Source organism: Truncatella angustata (assembly GCF_020726525.1).
Source record: "Truncatella angustata strain MPI-SDFR-AT-0073 chromosome Unknown BKA67scaffold_2, whole genome shotgun sequence".
NCBI classification, from domain to species: domain Eukaryota; kingdom Fungi; phylum Ascomycota; class Sordariomycetes; order Amphisphaeriales; family Sporocadaceae; genus Truncatella; species Truncatella angustata.
In genome coordinates this window covers 7,859,329-7,871,986 of record NW_025763382.1, presented here as the reverse complement: position 1 = coordinate 7,871,986, position 12,658 = coordinate 7,859,329, and the positions used below count along the sequence as shown (strand labels likewise).

The following is a 12,658-nucleotide window of genomic DNA, read 5'->3' as shown; positions in this document are numbered from 1 at the left end:
TGTGCAGGTTAGCAATGTATTCAATACGATGGTGCTCGATCGGTCACTTACGGTATCCCAACATGTCATCGAGAGCTCGGTCAAAGTTCTCACCGCAAGGAGCAGCCGGGAATCCAGAGATGGTTGCAGCAGGTGGGGCACCACAGGCGGCTGCCGTTGAGGTTGTGTTTGTAGAGGCTGTACTATTCCCGAAAGGTCCCGAGGAAGATGTGCTGTTACCATAGGGACCACTAGTAGTGGTGTTACCGTAGGCGGTAGAGTTGGGGGTGATGGATCCCCATGTAAGCTCGACGTTCGTCATGCAATCGGGAATGTCCACCTCGGCTGCTTGGCAATGCGCAGTCAAGCTCGAAGAGTCGTAGTCAATACCAGAAACGATGAAGTAGGCATTCTGGCCATCATTATCGGCACCACAAGCAGTGGTGGCAAGGATGAGTTTGTTCGAGTCCCAGTTCTGTTGACAATGAGCTAATGCTTCCTGGTTGGCCATCTTGAGAGACATGCCACTTTCAGTACAAGTGACATTGCTGATCAAAGAGGAGTGCTCAAGGACAACGGCTGGGTGCACAAAGGTGGCGTTCATCGAAGCAAAAAGTTGCTGCTTTGCTGGGTCGTTGACACCGGAGTCGGTGTAGTGAATGGCACAGTTGTCCGAAGGGGTCAGATGCTTGATGTTGTCGGAATCATGGCCGTAAGGAACAGCAGGGCTCAGAGTAGGTGCTGCCTGAGTCTGCGTGAATCCAGTCCATGTTGTTGCCGTGCTGATTGTATAGCCAGCAGCATTGACTATGGACGACCCGCCAGAAGAGCCGGACTTGTAAGCAGACAATGCACCGTTTGGTGCTTGACCGCCATTGCTACCCTGCTCATAATGAGAGCCACTACCGAGCAGAGCGCCGGAGGAAGCCAAGCCGGGTGCTGCGGTCATGCACACAGCAGCTGTGACAGTGTCCAGAACAGTGACATGATCCGTGACATGATCGGTAACGTGGTCGGTTACAGTTGCATGCACAGTCAACGTCGTGACAACTGTACTGCTGATAACAGGAACAACATCAGCCGTGCCGTTCTTGTAGTTTCGTGGGACAGTGGATGCTACTGCAGAGCCTGCCATAAGCAGAGCTCCCGTCGAATTGATACGCATCGCGAAGAGTATTATGAATTAGATTATATATGGTAAGTCGTTGATAACGAGTGGAGGGTTGGACTGCCAATAAATGAATGTAACAGCCGGAAGCCGGCAGAAGACCACGATGCTTGAAGCAACAAAAGAGTGATGTTGCCACGAGTCGAAGAAGGATGAACTCAGTGATGAGAAGTCATGCCAGGAAAACGATGATCCAAGGGGGAGTTTATCGTCCTTTATAGACCTCCCTCTGAAGAAGCTATCGAAGCGCCATTGCCTGTCTACGCAGTATACGATAAGCCCACGAGATGCGAATAGAGCCACCTCCGCAAGTGGTGCCAAGAGGTGATGTCAACTAGTGAACAACCCAGCTAGTGTTCAGCTGGCCACTTGCATTGATTTGGGGACCCTTTGGGCTCTTTTCTTGCAGCTAGAGGGCTTCTCAACGGCCCAGAAGCTGTAAGGCGGTGCTGGACCCTTTGTGGCTGACTGCTTTCCCCATGTGGTAACCCAGGATACCCGTGCGCAACATAAGCATCTATAGCGCCTATAGTGAAATGTCTAGAAACGTCGGGTCGATTACCGAGTCCGAACTACCGGGACATACCCACCGGAGCGATCAGATGATCGCGGCGTTTTTCTTGGAGGAGATTGTAGCTATCCAGGTAAACTATTGAATATATTGCCCATGGCTGAACATTAGAACTGTTGAAGAGGCTGCAAATGCACAATGAACTTGAAAATTGCTGAGACACTGTGGTCTCGCCTTTCCCGCCGGCACGAAAGTCTAGTGTCTGCTCATGTACATGTATTTTTCAGTTGCAGTTGCTCAAGTCTGTGATTGTTTGCATCTCTATAGAGATGTTGGTCATGGCCGTCAAGAGCCAAACTAGGCCAACTCTCAGTCAGCCTCAAACTGCCGCGTCGGGAGCGGAGACCAAAGCTCATGATAGAAATGTTCGGAAACGCCGGATGCTCAATGCTCGTAAAGTCTGCCAATGAAGGGAGACAATTAAGAGATGAAAGCCAGGTCCAACGAACAATGAGTCGAAGGCATTCACTACGGCGTCGATGTATTTCAGCTTTAATCTCCACGTGCAAGATAGTCGAAAGTGACTGCTTTCCCCTGCATTAGTTTAGACTCAAGCGCTGCTCATAGCGCTTCGCGCATCCCACGCCAAGCCAGGATAGGCTAGGGTATTTCTTTGCAGCAAGACTCGCTAAGCCTGGCACTGCCTGGAGCAGGGCCCGAAAAGAAAACCTTCCGACACTTCTCCCACAACTGCCAAAAGGCTCTTCGATGCAAAAGCACCGGTAAATATTGTGGCCACGAAGGGGTGGGGCAGTCGATCTACAGAATTCCGGGAAATGACGAAGAGCAAATGGAAATATATGTCGCGAAACCATGCCTGGAAGGAATTGGTAGAAAACGCGAGAGGGATTCTATTGACCATGGGATGTGGGGGATTGATTCGCGAGCCCTAGACTACAAAGTAAGTATGTAAGCTTAAGCAATAGGCATAAACAGGGATCAGGCAGTACGGAGTAGCGCAATTCATTTCATTTCAGTGCAGTTCAGTTCAGTACTAACTTATGTGCAGCTGGATGAATCCACCATGTTTACCTTAAAGATTGAGTTGAAAAACGGCTAGCCTCTGGAACGTGCCCAGACTAGATTCGTCGCTTGACTCGTTTCGCAAGTATCGGGCTTGATAATCATAGTTAAGACGACTTTCAGCCCGCCACAGAATGTGCCGACAGTCTTGCAATGGGAAATCGAGGTGGAGATGCAGCCGAGGCCGGTTGTTGGCATCGACAAATTGTAAGTTACGGATTATTCCTGGCTGTCACACTGTCAACGGCAGGGTCCCCAGAACATGTCCTCCTCATGGTATGGTTCGGCCAATGAGCTATCGGCCGCTGAACTGCATGATACTCTATACTAAATCCGCCGTATACCCCAGGCACACATTTACAGGTTTAGAGAACCAACAGGAAGAATAGGGAACACAGAAAGAATCCTAACGCCTCAACCGTAATGCAGTTGTGCAACTTACGGTACTGTTTGTTGATGTGTTGCGACGGTTGCATGCCATCTCAATCATCTTTGGATCGCTAGCAGACATTTTTGCTGTACCAGATCTTAATGATGCCAACGTCTATGTCAACAATGGCACGTGTTATTCGGCTCGGCCGCGGGAGAGGAATTGGACAGCAGCTTCATTCCTTGCGGTAACGATGCATTTGGCCACCAGACCTACTACGGGAAAGAAAGTTAATTGTTTAGCAGATAATGCCTGCTTTAGTGTTTCTGATTTAATATGCGGTAGCTATCTAACTACTCAAGTATATGGCCGGCTATACCAACTCCAAACACAAGGACTCGAGCTATGCAAATGAAGAAGGCATTGGTAAGTCAACCTAGAATACACCGCATCATCACCCAGCTAAAACTTAAAAAACCAAGACTGGATGCGTTCACGCTTTGTAATAACACAGATACTTAAGCCGCCTTCTCAAAAGAAGGTAGTCCGATGACTCTGTAGCCCGGTTCTTATTATAGCTATACCGATACAATATTAGCCACTATCGTATTCACCACGATACAGCGACTGCAGCGACGACAGCAGCGTGCGCCTGATACACAACGAAGATCACGCAGTCAAGCCATACAGCCACGTACAGACTAGAACGGGTCTGCCATGACTACGACATGAAGGATAATATTTATTATTCTAGTGCATTCATGGCCGCAATCCGGCTTCGTCGAATCGATTGACTGCCATAACAAATCAGGAACCTTGCGATATCTTTTAGCTTTGGCCCTTGTCTTTGTCGCCCTTACTGCAACACAAGAAGCAATCGGACCAAAGGACAAATCTTCACGCTTGTCTGTTAAGTCAGAAGTTGCATGTCGGCTAGTGGCATGTATGAACGCGTGTTAAGCGCGGAGTTGAGTTACGCATCTACTGGAGCCATGCATCCTCCAGCGACTTATACTCCGTCTTGTCTCCTTCGATAGGGACACGATTCGCTTCTGACGATACAATCACGCAGAAAACTCTGACCCAGCTATCAGTTCGATTTGACAGACTTTCAAGGTTATCAAGTCAGCACGGAAGTTCTTTCCACATGATCCTTCTTTTATCATCTGGCTGGACATTCCAAAGGAGTACTTACGCATGCATCATTCCTCGTTGCAATACAGTTTCGCCTGGGCCGCAGATAGTCTCAACAGGCTCACCAGGGGTAGTTTTCCCATCCTCGCGAGAGTATGGTGCAGAGCCGGGTGTGATCAGACTAAGATGGCCCTGCAAAACTACTAAATAATCGGTAGATGTCGTACGGTGCTGGTCGCTCGCGTTAGTTTCAGTCTACATATCGCTGAATCTAACGAACCACTGGGCCTTCCGAGTTCGGGGCAATATCAAGATAGTACATATTGATGCCTCCCGGGAGAACAATGCCTGCACCAGGGATCTCATCGAGAGGAATATCGCCGCTGGTAGTAATGTGAGCGATAGCCACTTGAATATTGATATGGTTTTTACGACTCACAAGCCCTCGTTACTTGTTGGGACTTGCTTGGTGGTCGCAACAAGACTTCTGTGGTAAATCCCTCCCGGGAATACTTCTGTTTCAAGCGTGTCAACTCTCACTTCAACTCCTGGTTCAGCTTGAGCATCAGATGCAGCTGAAGCTGGTAAGGGCAAGTTAGAGGCAGTGATTCTCCTCGGCGCAGAAATGTTGTAAAGTGTGGACATTTTGAATTAGCAAGTGTGGGTGTTAAAATTTGGCTTTGCGAATAAAGATGGTTTTAGTCAGGATACGGTTGGTGTTTCGTTTGGGACTTGTAGTTTCGTCTGGGACTTGTTGTTTATGAATGCTATCAGACCATCGGTATATATAACTTTTGTATATGCCCATGTAAACAAATTGACCTGCAAGCGAAATACCGATATTTTGCTCAGATATTCTAGAATGGTAGCTTGCTTAGCTACTCAGATTTGTCGTCGTCTAGGCTGACAAATGAGGCACAATTTATAAGCGTTTGGAGGAGCCCAGTGTTACGATGTGGGTTCGCCAGGATCAAGTTGGAGAAATTAGGCTGTGCCGCCATCAACAGCCCCGTAGGAAGGATGCGCTGCTTAGCAATTATGTGAATGATCATATGATCCGGGCATACTTTTGGCCCAGGCTTCGCAAATTGTTTAAATCAATTGTACTTGCTCTTATTTTGGTCCCATGCAGTAAATTTTGACAAATTTCTTGCCAAGGGGTTTGAGCATCGAGGTCTGCGAACGTGGGCTTGCAGATCTCGTAAGTGAGTGCGAAGTTGCATGACTATAATTGCATCTCCTAAATGAAATTTGACTCATTCTCAGGAATCAAGCAGCAGAATGATGGAATGGCCGGGCTTTCAAAATGCGCGGTTCTTTCTTGCAAACAACGATTTTACGAAAACGTGGAATATAATGAGAAGACCTTGAACTTAAAGACGTGCCAAGTTAAATTCATTACTATGATGCTGCGGATTACGTTATGTTGACGGTCCTATTCTTCATGACTTGTTGAACTCCGACAGCGTGGCAATTCGAGTCAAAGTTTGTCAACAGGAAGATATCGCAATGCTGAGCTTGTTGGCCGACCAAGATTTCGTTCGGTTCAACACTTGCAGCTCTACCAATAAAAAGGCTAATTAATAATATGCGGCTCAAAAAACATGATTAATATTGGACATGGTTAATCTGAGGAACGCCTGTTACCATAGCGCAGATCGCATTCGATGTCACAGCTCTATGTTTTTCGAAGAGTGAAACTACCGCTTTGCGCAAGGCAAACTTCTCTACATATACTAAGCTCATCTATTATGGTCAATCAACCAATGTCGGGCTAGCCTGGTGGTTCTCCCAACTCCTATCCGGGGCAGTTTCCGCGTTGAAGCGACAATAACAAGCCATACTAGTTAAAAGGACTTATACCACTATATGATCTGTTCAACAAGTGATGTAGCTTTGATTGCTCCCAAAGCTGACGATTCTGCAGCACTCGTGATCTATAAGATTCCAGTGGATTTTAAAGAAGTGGTCCTTAATAGAGACAATGATATTTCTTCGTTGTTTCCAAGGGACGTGAGTGAGTCAAGTGACCGAACACGGAGGAATCTAGTCTATATCAAATTTAAGTGTGCCCGACGGAGAGACTCACGTAAACGTCAGCCAAGAGATGGGGAGATATTTGGCGGCCAAGGGGATGAGATCTGATGTAGTAGTGAACTTGACGCCAAGATAATCACATCCAGCCAGCCATTTATTGTGCGGCGCGCTCAGCAAGCCATACTAAATATCTGGGCGCAATGGTGCTCGACTCTATCAGGGCTTTGCGATAACTTGCGGGGAGTCACAGAATGGCACTCTCACAGAATTCTGTGTATCGGAGTTTCAATATATAGCTGTATTTTGAACTAAAGCCGTCCCAAAAGGCTCGCTATGGAGCGCAGGCAACCAGGATGCCATAGAATTGAAGATATGTCATGTAAACTTCATGCATCATATACTTAGTACCATATGTTCCTTCGCTTACATTCCAGGGCGAGAGACTTAGTATGCGGCCTCGCCGATCCTAGTTCTCTATTAGTTACATATCACTTAATCTCATATATCCAACAGGAGATGACTTACATGTTGCCGGGGGGCGAGTAGCGGGCGACGACGTAGACAGCACCGTTGGAGTCCGTAGCTGAGCCCATACCAACATTGGTTGTCGAGCTCCAGACGATCTGGGTATAATGACCGAAGGTCATGTAGTTGGTCTCTGAGATGACCTCCCCGCTGTAGCTCGACTTCTCATCGATCCACAAGTTGGCGGCGTTGACGAAAGGATTGCTGTCGTAACCCATGTAGAGGTTCTCGCCCTCATTCGAGACGTCCGAGTGGACGAGGTCGCCCACAGAGACAAGATGTTCAGCCCACGTCTGCGCCTCAGCAGCGAGATCTGCATCCCAGACTAGCGCAGCTGAGCCAACGTCGCTACGGGCGCTGTTCTGCGCGTCCAGCGCGTTCTGCTGGTCATCGGTGAGCCCGGACGATGAGGCCGTGGTGCTGGTTGCTGCTGCTGCACTACTGGTGGAAGAAGAAATGGTCTTGACAGACTTGGTTTGCGTTGAGAATGTGGTAGCGGCAGCAAGAGACGTAGTGACAGCCAGGGATGTGACAGCCTTTGACGACGGCGCAAGAGTCAGTGTCGTAACGGGGCTGGCCGCGGCGGAAGATGAAGCGCCAACGCTGTGGGTGTGGTGACGGGATGGCTGCTTGCTGTGCTCGGCACATGCGTCAACGCCCAGCAGGGCTGCCGCAAAAGTTAAACCGGTTGAGAAACGCATCCTATCGGTATCCCTATGAAAGTGTCTGAAAGTGTCTCCGGGACGTGGTGATAATGAGTGAAATGGTCTACGTAAAGCTTAACGTGCACAAGTAACTGCGAAGAGCGTCGAAGGTAAAGCCCCAGGCTGTAAAAGAGTGATAGACGTCTTATTGTGTGAAAATCAGATTAATCACCGAGTCCAACGCCGGGCATTTCGTCTGATATATCTTCCTGTTCTTTTGCCGGGTGGACCTCTTGATAGGGGAGGGTTGCTACCTCCGCATCTGCCCAAATGCCGTCCATCTCTTGAAGAGTCCACTTCATGTTCCAATGACATAATCTGATGGGAAGGGAGTGGTGGATTTCTGATGTTTTTAATATATTTGATGCAAGAACTTCCCTTGGTCTTGCATGAATTTGATTATCATTCCCCGCAAATATCCTTCGGCCGAACCCTGGCCTTGGAGCATGGGAATGGATCTGGAGCCGGGTACCAGGTTTCGGAGCCTTCACACAATCTAGAAGCCTGGCCAAACAATATACGGCGCATTCACATCTAATTCGACGTCGGTGCTTGGCTGACACGCGCACCCCATGCAGTCCAATATTAGCGACGGAAGGATTGTGCCAGCCATAGTAACCCTGGTAAAGCTTAATAGGTAGTATGTCGCATCCAAAGCAAATAAAGATGAGCTGTGAGCTAAATTCAATCAAAGCCTCGCGCCACTCTCGAGTAAACTGCCGTTTTACATTTTGTCGAACGGCCTGGACCGCTAATCTAACGCGTTAACCCACCTTTCCCGGCCAACTCCACTGGAAATCATGGGCGCATGCGATTTTGTTACCCAATGACTCTGGATTAATCTCAAGCCACGATGCAGACCTGATGATGCTGTGAACAGCCTTGAGCCCTGTGCGAAATTAGGTTCTAAAATCAATTACTGTCGCAGCGCGGACTTCTCTACGGAAAAGATTAAGTAAATCGTATCATGCATCCCGCTGCTATTTGGCAATTTTCATATGTCCTTACCATTATCTCAGGTCGGATGCAGTAGCTATTGGCTCTTGTTATTATTACTGCTCGTGAGCAGACTGCAAAGAAAAGCAAGTGGCATGAGTTGTTTGTTGCATGAGGATATGCCTGCGGGGAGTAAATATTCTGTGCAGTTGAGGTTTTCAAAGCCCCACTGGCCAATTTGGGCCGAGATTAGATTCAGGGATCATTGCCATCAAGTCCGTCAGATCCGGAGAGGCACAAGGAATGTAAAATAGTTTATTGGACATTAACATTGGACTTGACCTTTCTGTCTTGTCCGATATTTTCTAACTTAGTAGCACCACTTGATCAAGTCCAGGAGCCTTTACATGGCATGGTCTGTATGGGTGTTGCCAAGTCAAAAGGTCTAACTAATAGGATTAGACATGAGCCGATCATAGGGAAACTACGCATTGAACACCCTACCATGTGCTTAAATATTTTGTCTTGAAGCAACCCTCAAAGTTACTTTTGCAAACCCGGCATCCCAGTAGTAGTCCACAGAAGTCTAAAATATTGCCTTTTTAATACGGTCCACTAGCCAATCAAGTTCATTGTGGCAACGCCGGGTCTTGGGAGTTTCCAGCTCCCTTACCACAGTACACATATATATTAGTCTCCACCACCAATAAATAAGCAACACATACTCTCTACATCCTTGTCGCTGGATTTGTTCCAGAATATTTCGTCGTTCTGAACCCCTTGTACTGAGGCAGCGAATTTCAAGTATACAGATTCGTTTATGAAAGCCCGCACACCTTCGACATGGAAAGCAGTTTGACGAATTTTCTTGAGCACCTGATGTCGGTTGAGTCACCGCCGTACCGTCCTCTTCGCTTAGCCCATCGTGATGGAGAAGGCTTAGATTATGGTAGCAGCCATTGAAAAGTGTGCGGCGGCACGACCATCGGGTAATTCCCACTCTATGTCACATGCTTGAGCATACATATACTTACAAGAGACTGTCGTCAAGAAGTCGACGTTTGCTATAGATATGTGTGACTCTAGTTAGTAAGCCTCAGCGACCATATGATTATTACTTAAATGTTCCTTCGCGTGAAATAATTGAGTTGAAGTAATAAATGGAAATGCTTTTGACAAAGCTGCACAGTCAGATATCGATATTGGTATCGCTCCGTCTAGATACTTGCAAAGTTTGGTTGTTAAGTATGAGATTTATATGCACATCGAGGCATGACTGTGTGCCATACCCGCAATGACTGTTCCCGAATTCGAATGTCGATGGCCTCGGAGCAGATTTAGAAGCGGACATGACAGGAAGGTTCCATTTCAGAAGTATAAGTTCACATGAAAAGGCATAGGAGTTGCTTTTTCCAACTTATTCATTTAATAAAATACGTTGTTTGGCCAATATTGTGCGCCCGATGTTTTCCACCCATTCGCAGGACCGGTAACCCAAAATTCCACATCGACACTGAAGTGACCTTTCAGTGACTACGCAAAATATACTCTAAGCCGACTTCTAGTTAGGCTAGTCTTGGCATTCTAGTTGATGAATCATGTGCTACTAGTAGTTTAAAGATCATGTGAGGTCGTCTGAATGTCAAAGATTTTCCTAACTAGAACGGCATTAGGTCAAGTAACATGGCGAACGATAATCCATGGGCGTTAAGCAGTTAATTCACACCTCGAATTGCTTTCCATAGAGCATAATACGACTGATAGTAAGATTAAAGCGACTTACTAAACAGTCAAACTGCCACGCTTGTACAGCGGTGTTTCCTTGCATGATAAGGAAATATGTGGATTCTGGGCTGACCAAGCCGCCCTCCATGAACACCTGGCAAATCCTAATAAGTCATTGTGAACGTTCATATCTTAATCTTGTCGTACTCAAATTGTCCCGGTTTTAGATTCCGATGTTCGTATGTGAAGCCCACTAAGTGAAAGATGTACTCATTTGAGGAGATTCGCGAATGGGATAAACCCTCCGTACGTGATCCGCTCCCACAGATGGGAAGATGATGACCGAAGATTCTAATGTGGCGAGTCTAGCCATATCCAAAGAAAGTAAGGCCTCACAAGCTCAATTTGCCTTGCTTACGAGTTAGTACTAGATGTCAGTTGCAACTACGTCTGGGCGGGCACTTACCGCAAAGATGAGTTAAGCATCGCGGAGCTTATGAAAATTATCAAGTCAATGTTTCAGTGGCGTGGCTAGGCAGCCATCTACTTTGCCTATCTGTGCGTCTTTAATGTCGCGACAGCAGATCTCTGACCCCATGCGCCACAATCGCTTCGTCGACATTGCAAGGACTAATCGCACCTATTGAAGTGGAGTCCTATGATCAGGCTGGTCTGCCCTTGGGAGTCCGGACGCGTCGGCGCACGACACTGACCGTAATCATTGGCGTCGAGAACAGCATTCTCAGGTCGAGTTCTCCCAAGAAGCTAAGCTTTTGCTGAGTAACATACCAATTTCAAGAAGAACATTTTGCGCGTTGGGAGGAAGAAGGAATTCGTAGGAGCATATCGCGTTCCTTAAATATGTCAATGTTGTATGGCGAGGGAATGAGCGCAAACGCTAGGCTTCAGGGGGAGATCTTGGAATATAGCAACAACCTCACATTCTTCGCCTACAAGATCAGGCAGTTTCGCCCAGCGATCCCAAATAGCCATATACCGCAGTATTATGCCGCACGATCCTACAGAATTCGCAAGAGTAGGCAGATTCAAGCCTACCTCGGACTTCATGTTTAATCCGGTTTTCCCCAGGTCTAATAAAGGAGCCTAATTTCAGGCGTTGCTGCGTTGAGCGCAGCCCGATAGAGTAATGTTGTCATAGAACTGCCATCCAACCAACAATCTTTCTGAGTCCGTTGATGTTTTCTTGAAACATCAAGCAGGGCGTATCTATACTCGGGCAGATCCATATGGGCTCAGCTTAGTGATTGAGGTGATTGGTGTGCCGCATTCCTAGTTTCGAGCATACACATTACAAAACACCTTAACAAATATGTAGTAGAGAAGACGAAGTCGTTTCATAGATCGGCTATTCCCTTTTTAAGTTCCACCTGGGCATTTTCGGGAGTGCAGGTACTACGCGAAGAGACCATATTGACATGCGCGATGGCATCTAATAGAAGTAAGCTGTGGTTCTCGAGCACGCTATATAACCTTCTGAATTTGGCGCATGCTCAGTGTCGAATATAGCCAGAAGACTTCGACTGCTGTGGAGATGTAGATGCATTAAAACCAAGGCTACCATATCTAGACATTTTTGCGTCGCCCGGCATGACATATGTTTATAAGCGCTGCAATTGATTTGGTTGTAAGGTTGCTAGAAAGTAGCATGAGGCAAAGTCATAAAGCTAGAAAGGAGGTTGATTGTCATTGATTAACTTAGGTTAGGTTAGTCTAGTTTAAGTGAAGTTGTGCGAAGAGCGCCTCCAAGAAGAACACTCCCGAGGTTCAGCGGTCGGCCATTAATTTTCAGGGGGCGTTTGGGGGGCATGCGTGCACTAACTTTCAGTGTTGATGACTAAATGCGCCGGGCTGCCGGGTAAATGTCGATCCGACCAGAATCGCCTACCGCTGCCCGGTGCTGCTCACATCGGCTGAGCCAAACTGTACGTTGCCTGCAAATGATTGAAGTTGAGGGCCACCCTCGGGCAGACTGTCCCCCCAAAGCAGATCTCACATGATCAACATTGGTCCAAGTCAGTATGTCTGAGCAGACTCTTTGGTTTCAAGCCAAACCGCTGACTGGTCAGCATATCAACTCAAACGTGTATGCAAACCACCCTGTATGTCTCTCACGATCGATTTCTCGGCAAAAGCGCAGCTTAATCTAGGTCAGCAGTTTGCGTATAAGGCTGTATTCGACTGTCCGCGGCATAGATTACCGGAACCGATTATAAAGTCATTTGTTGAGCCAATCAGATTCTCAGGTTGAAGATACATAGTATAGCAACTCCGTTATTCTTATTGAAGCATTTACGTACCATGGCCCCAAAAATTCGCTATCTCTTCTCCGCCAAGAGAAACTCGTGTCTTATCAAGTAGATCTCGACGCTGCGACTTGCTGGAGATTCCCCCGTTCCCCACAGCTCCTGCAGTTCATTTGCCCCACGGAACCGTTAAAACTCTAAATAGCGGTGCTTGGCAATCAA

General features: G+C 47.3%; 3 protein-coding genes across 3 annotated transcripts; 1 reads left to right on the top strand and 2 right to left on the bottom strand.

The window, feature by feature from the left end:
- Positions 1–3,809: 3,809 nt before the first annotated feature.
- Positions 3,810–4,979, bottom strand: BKA67DRAFT_220036 (cupin 2). Its single transcript, XM_046095555.1, has 4 exons — positions 4,685–4,979; positions 4,526–4,628; positions 4,307–4,476; positions 3,810–4,219 (listed from the first exon to the last, which is right to left on the bottom strand). The coding sequence occupies exons 1-4, from the start codon at positions 4,888–4,890 to the stop codon at positions 4,093–4,095; spliced, it is 606 nt and encodes a 201-aa protein (XP_045962933.1). The 5' UTR covers positions 4,891–4,979; the 3' UTR covers positions 3,810–4,092.
- A 1,747-nt stretch (positions 4,980–6,726) lies between these two features.
- On the bottom strand, positions 6,727–7,508 carry BKA67DRAFT_656845 (CAP domain-containing protein; the record flags this gene model as incomplete). Its single annotated transcript, XM_046107017.1, has 2 exons — positions 6,727–6,748; positions 6,808–7,508. 2 exons carry the CDS (start codon positions 7,506–7,508, stop codon positions 6,727–6,729), a joined length of 723 nt encoding a protein of 240 aa, XP_045962932.1.
- Positions 7,509–10,885: 3,377 nt separating this feature from the next.
- On the top strand, positions 10,886–11,334 carry BKA67DRAFT_558777 (uncharacterized protein). Its single transcript, XM_046102344.1, has one exon. It carries the CDS (start codon positions 11,034–11,036, stop codon positions 11,244–11,246), a length of 213 nt encoding a protein of 70 aa, XP_045962931.1. The 5' UTR covers positions 10,886–11,033; the 3' UTR covers positions 11,247–11,334.
- Positions 11,335–12,658: the final 1,324 nt, after the last annotated feature.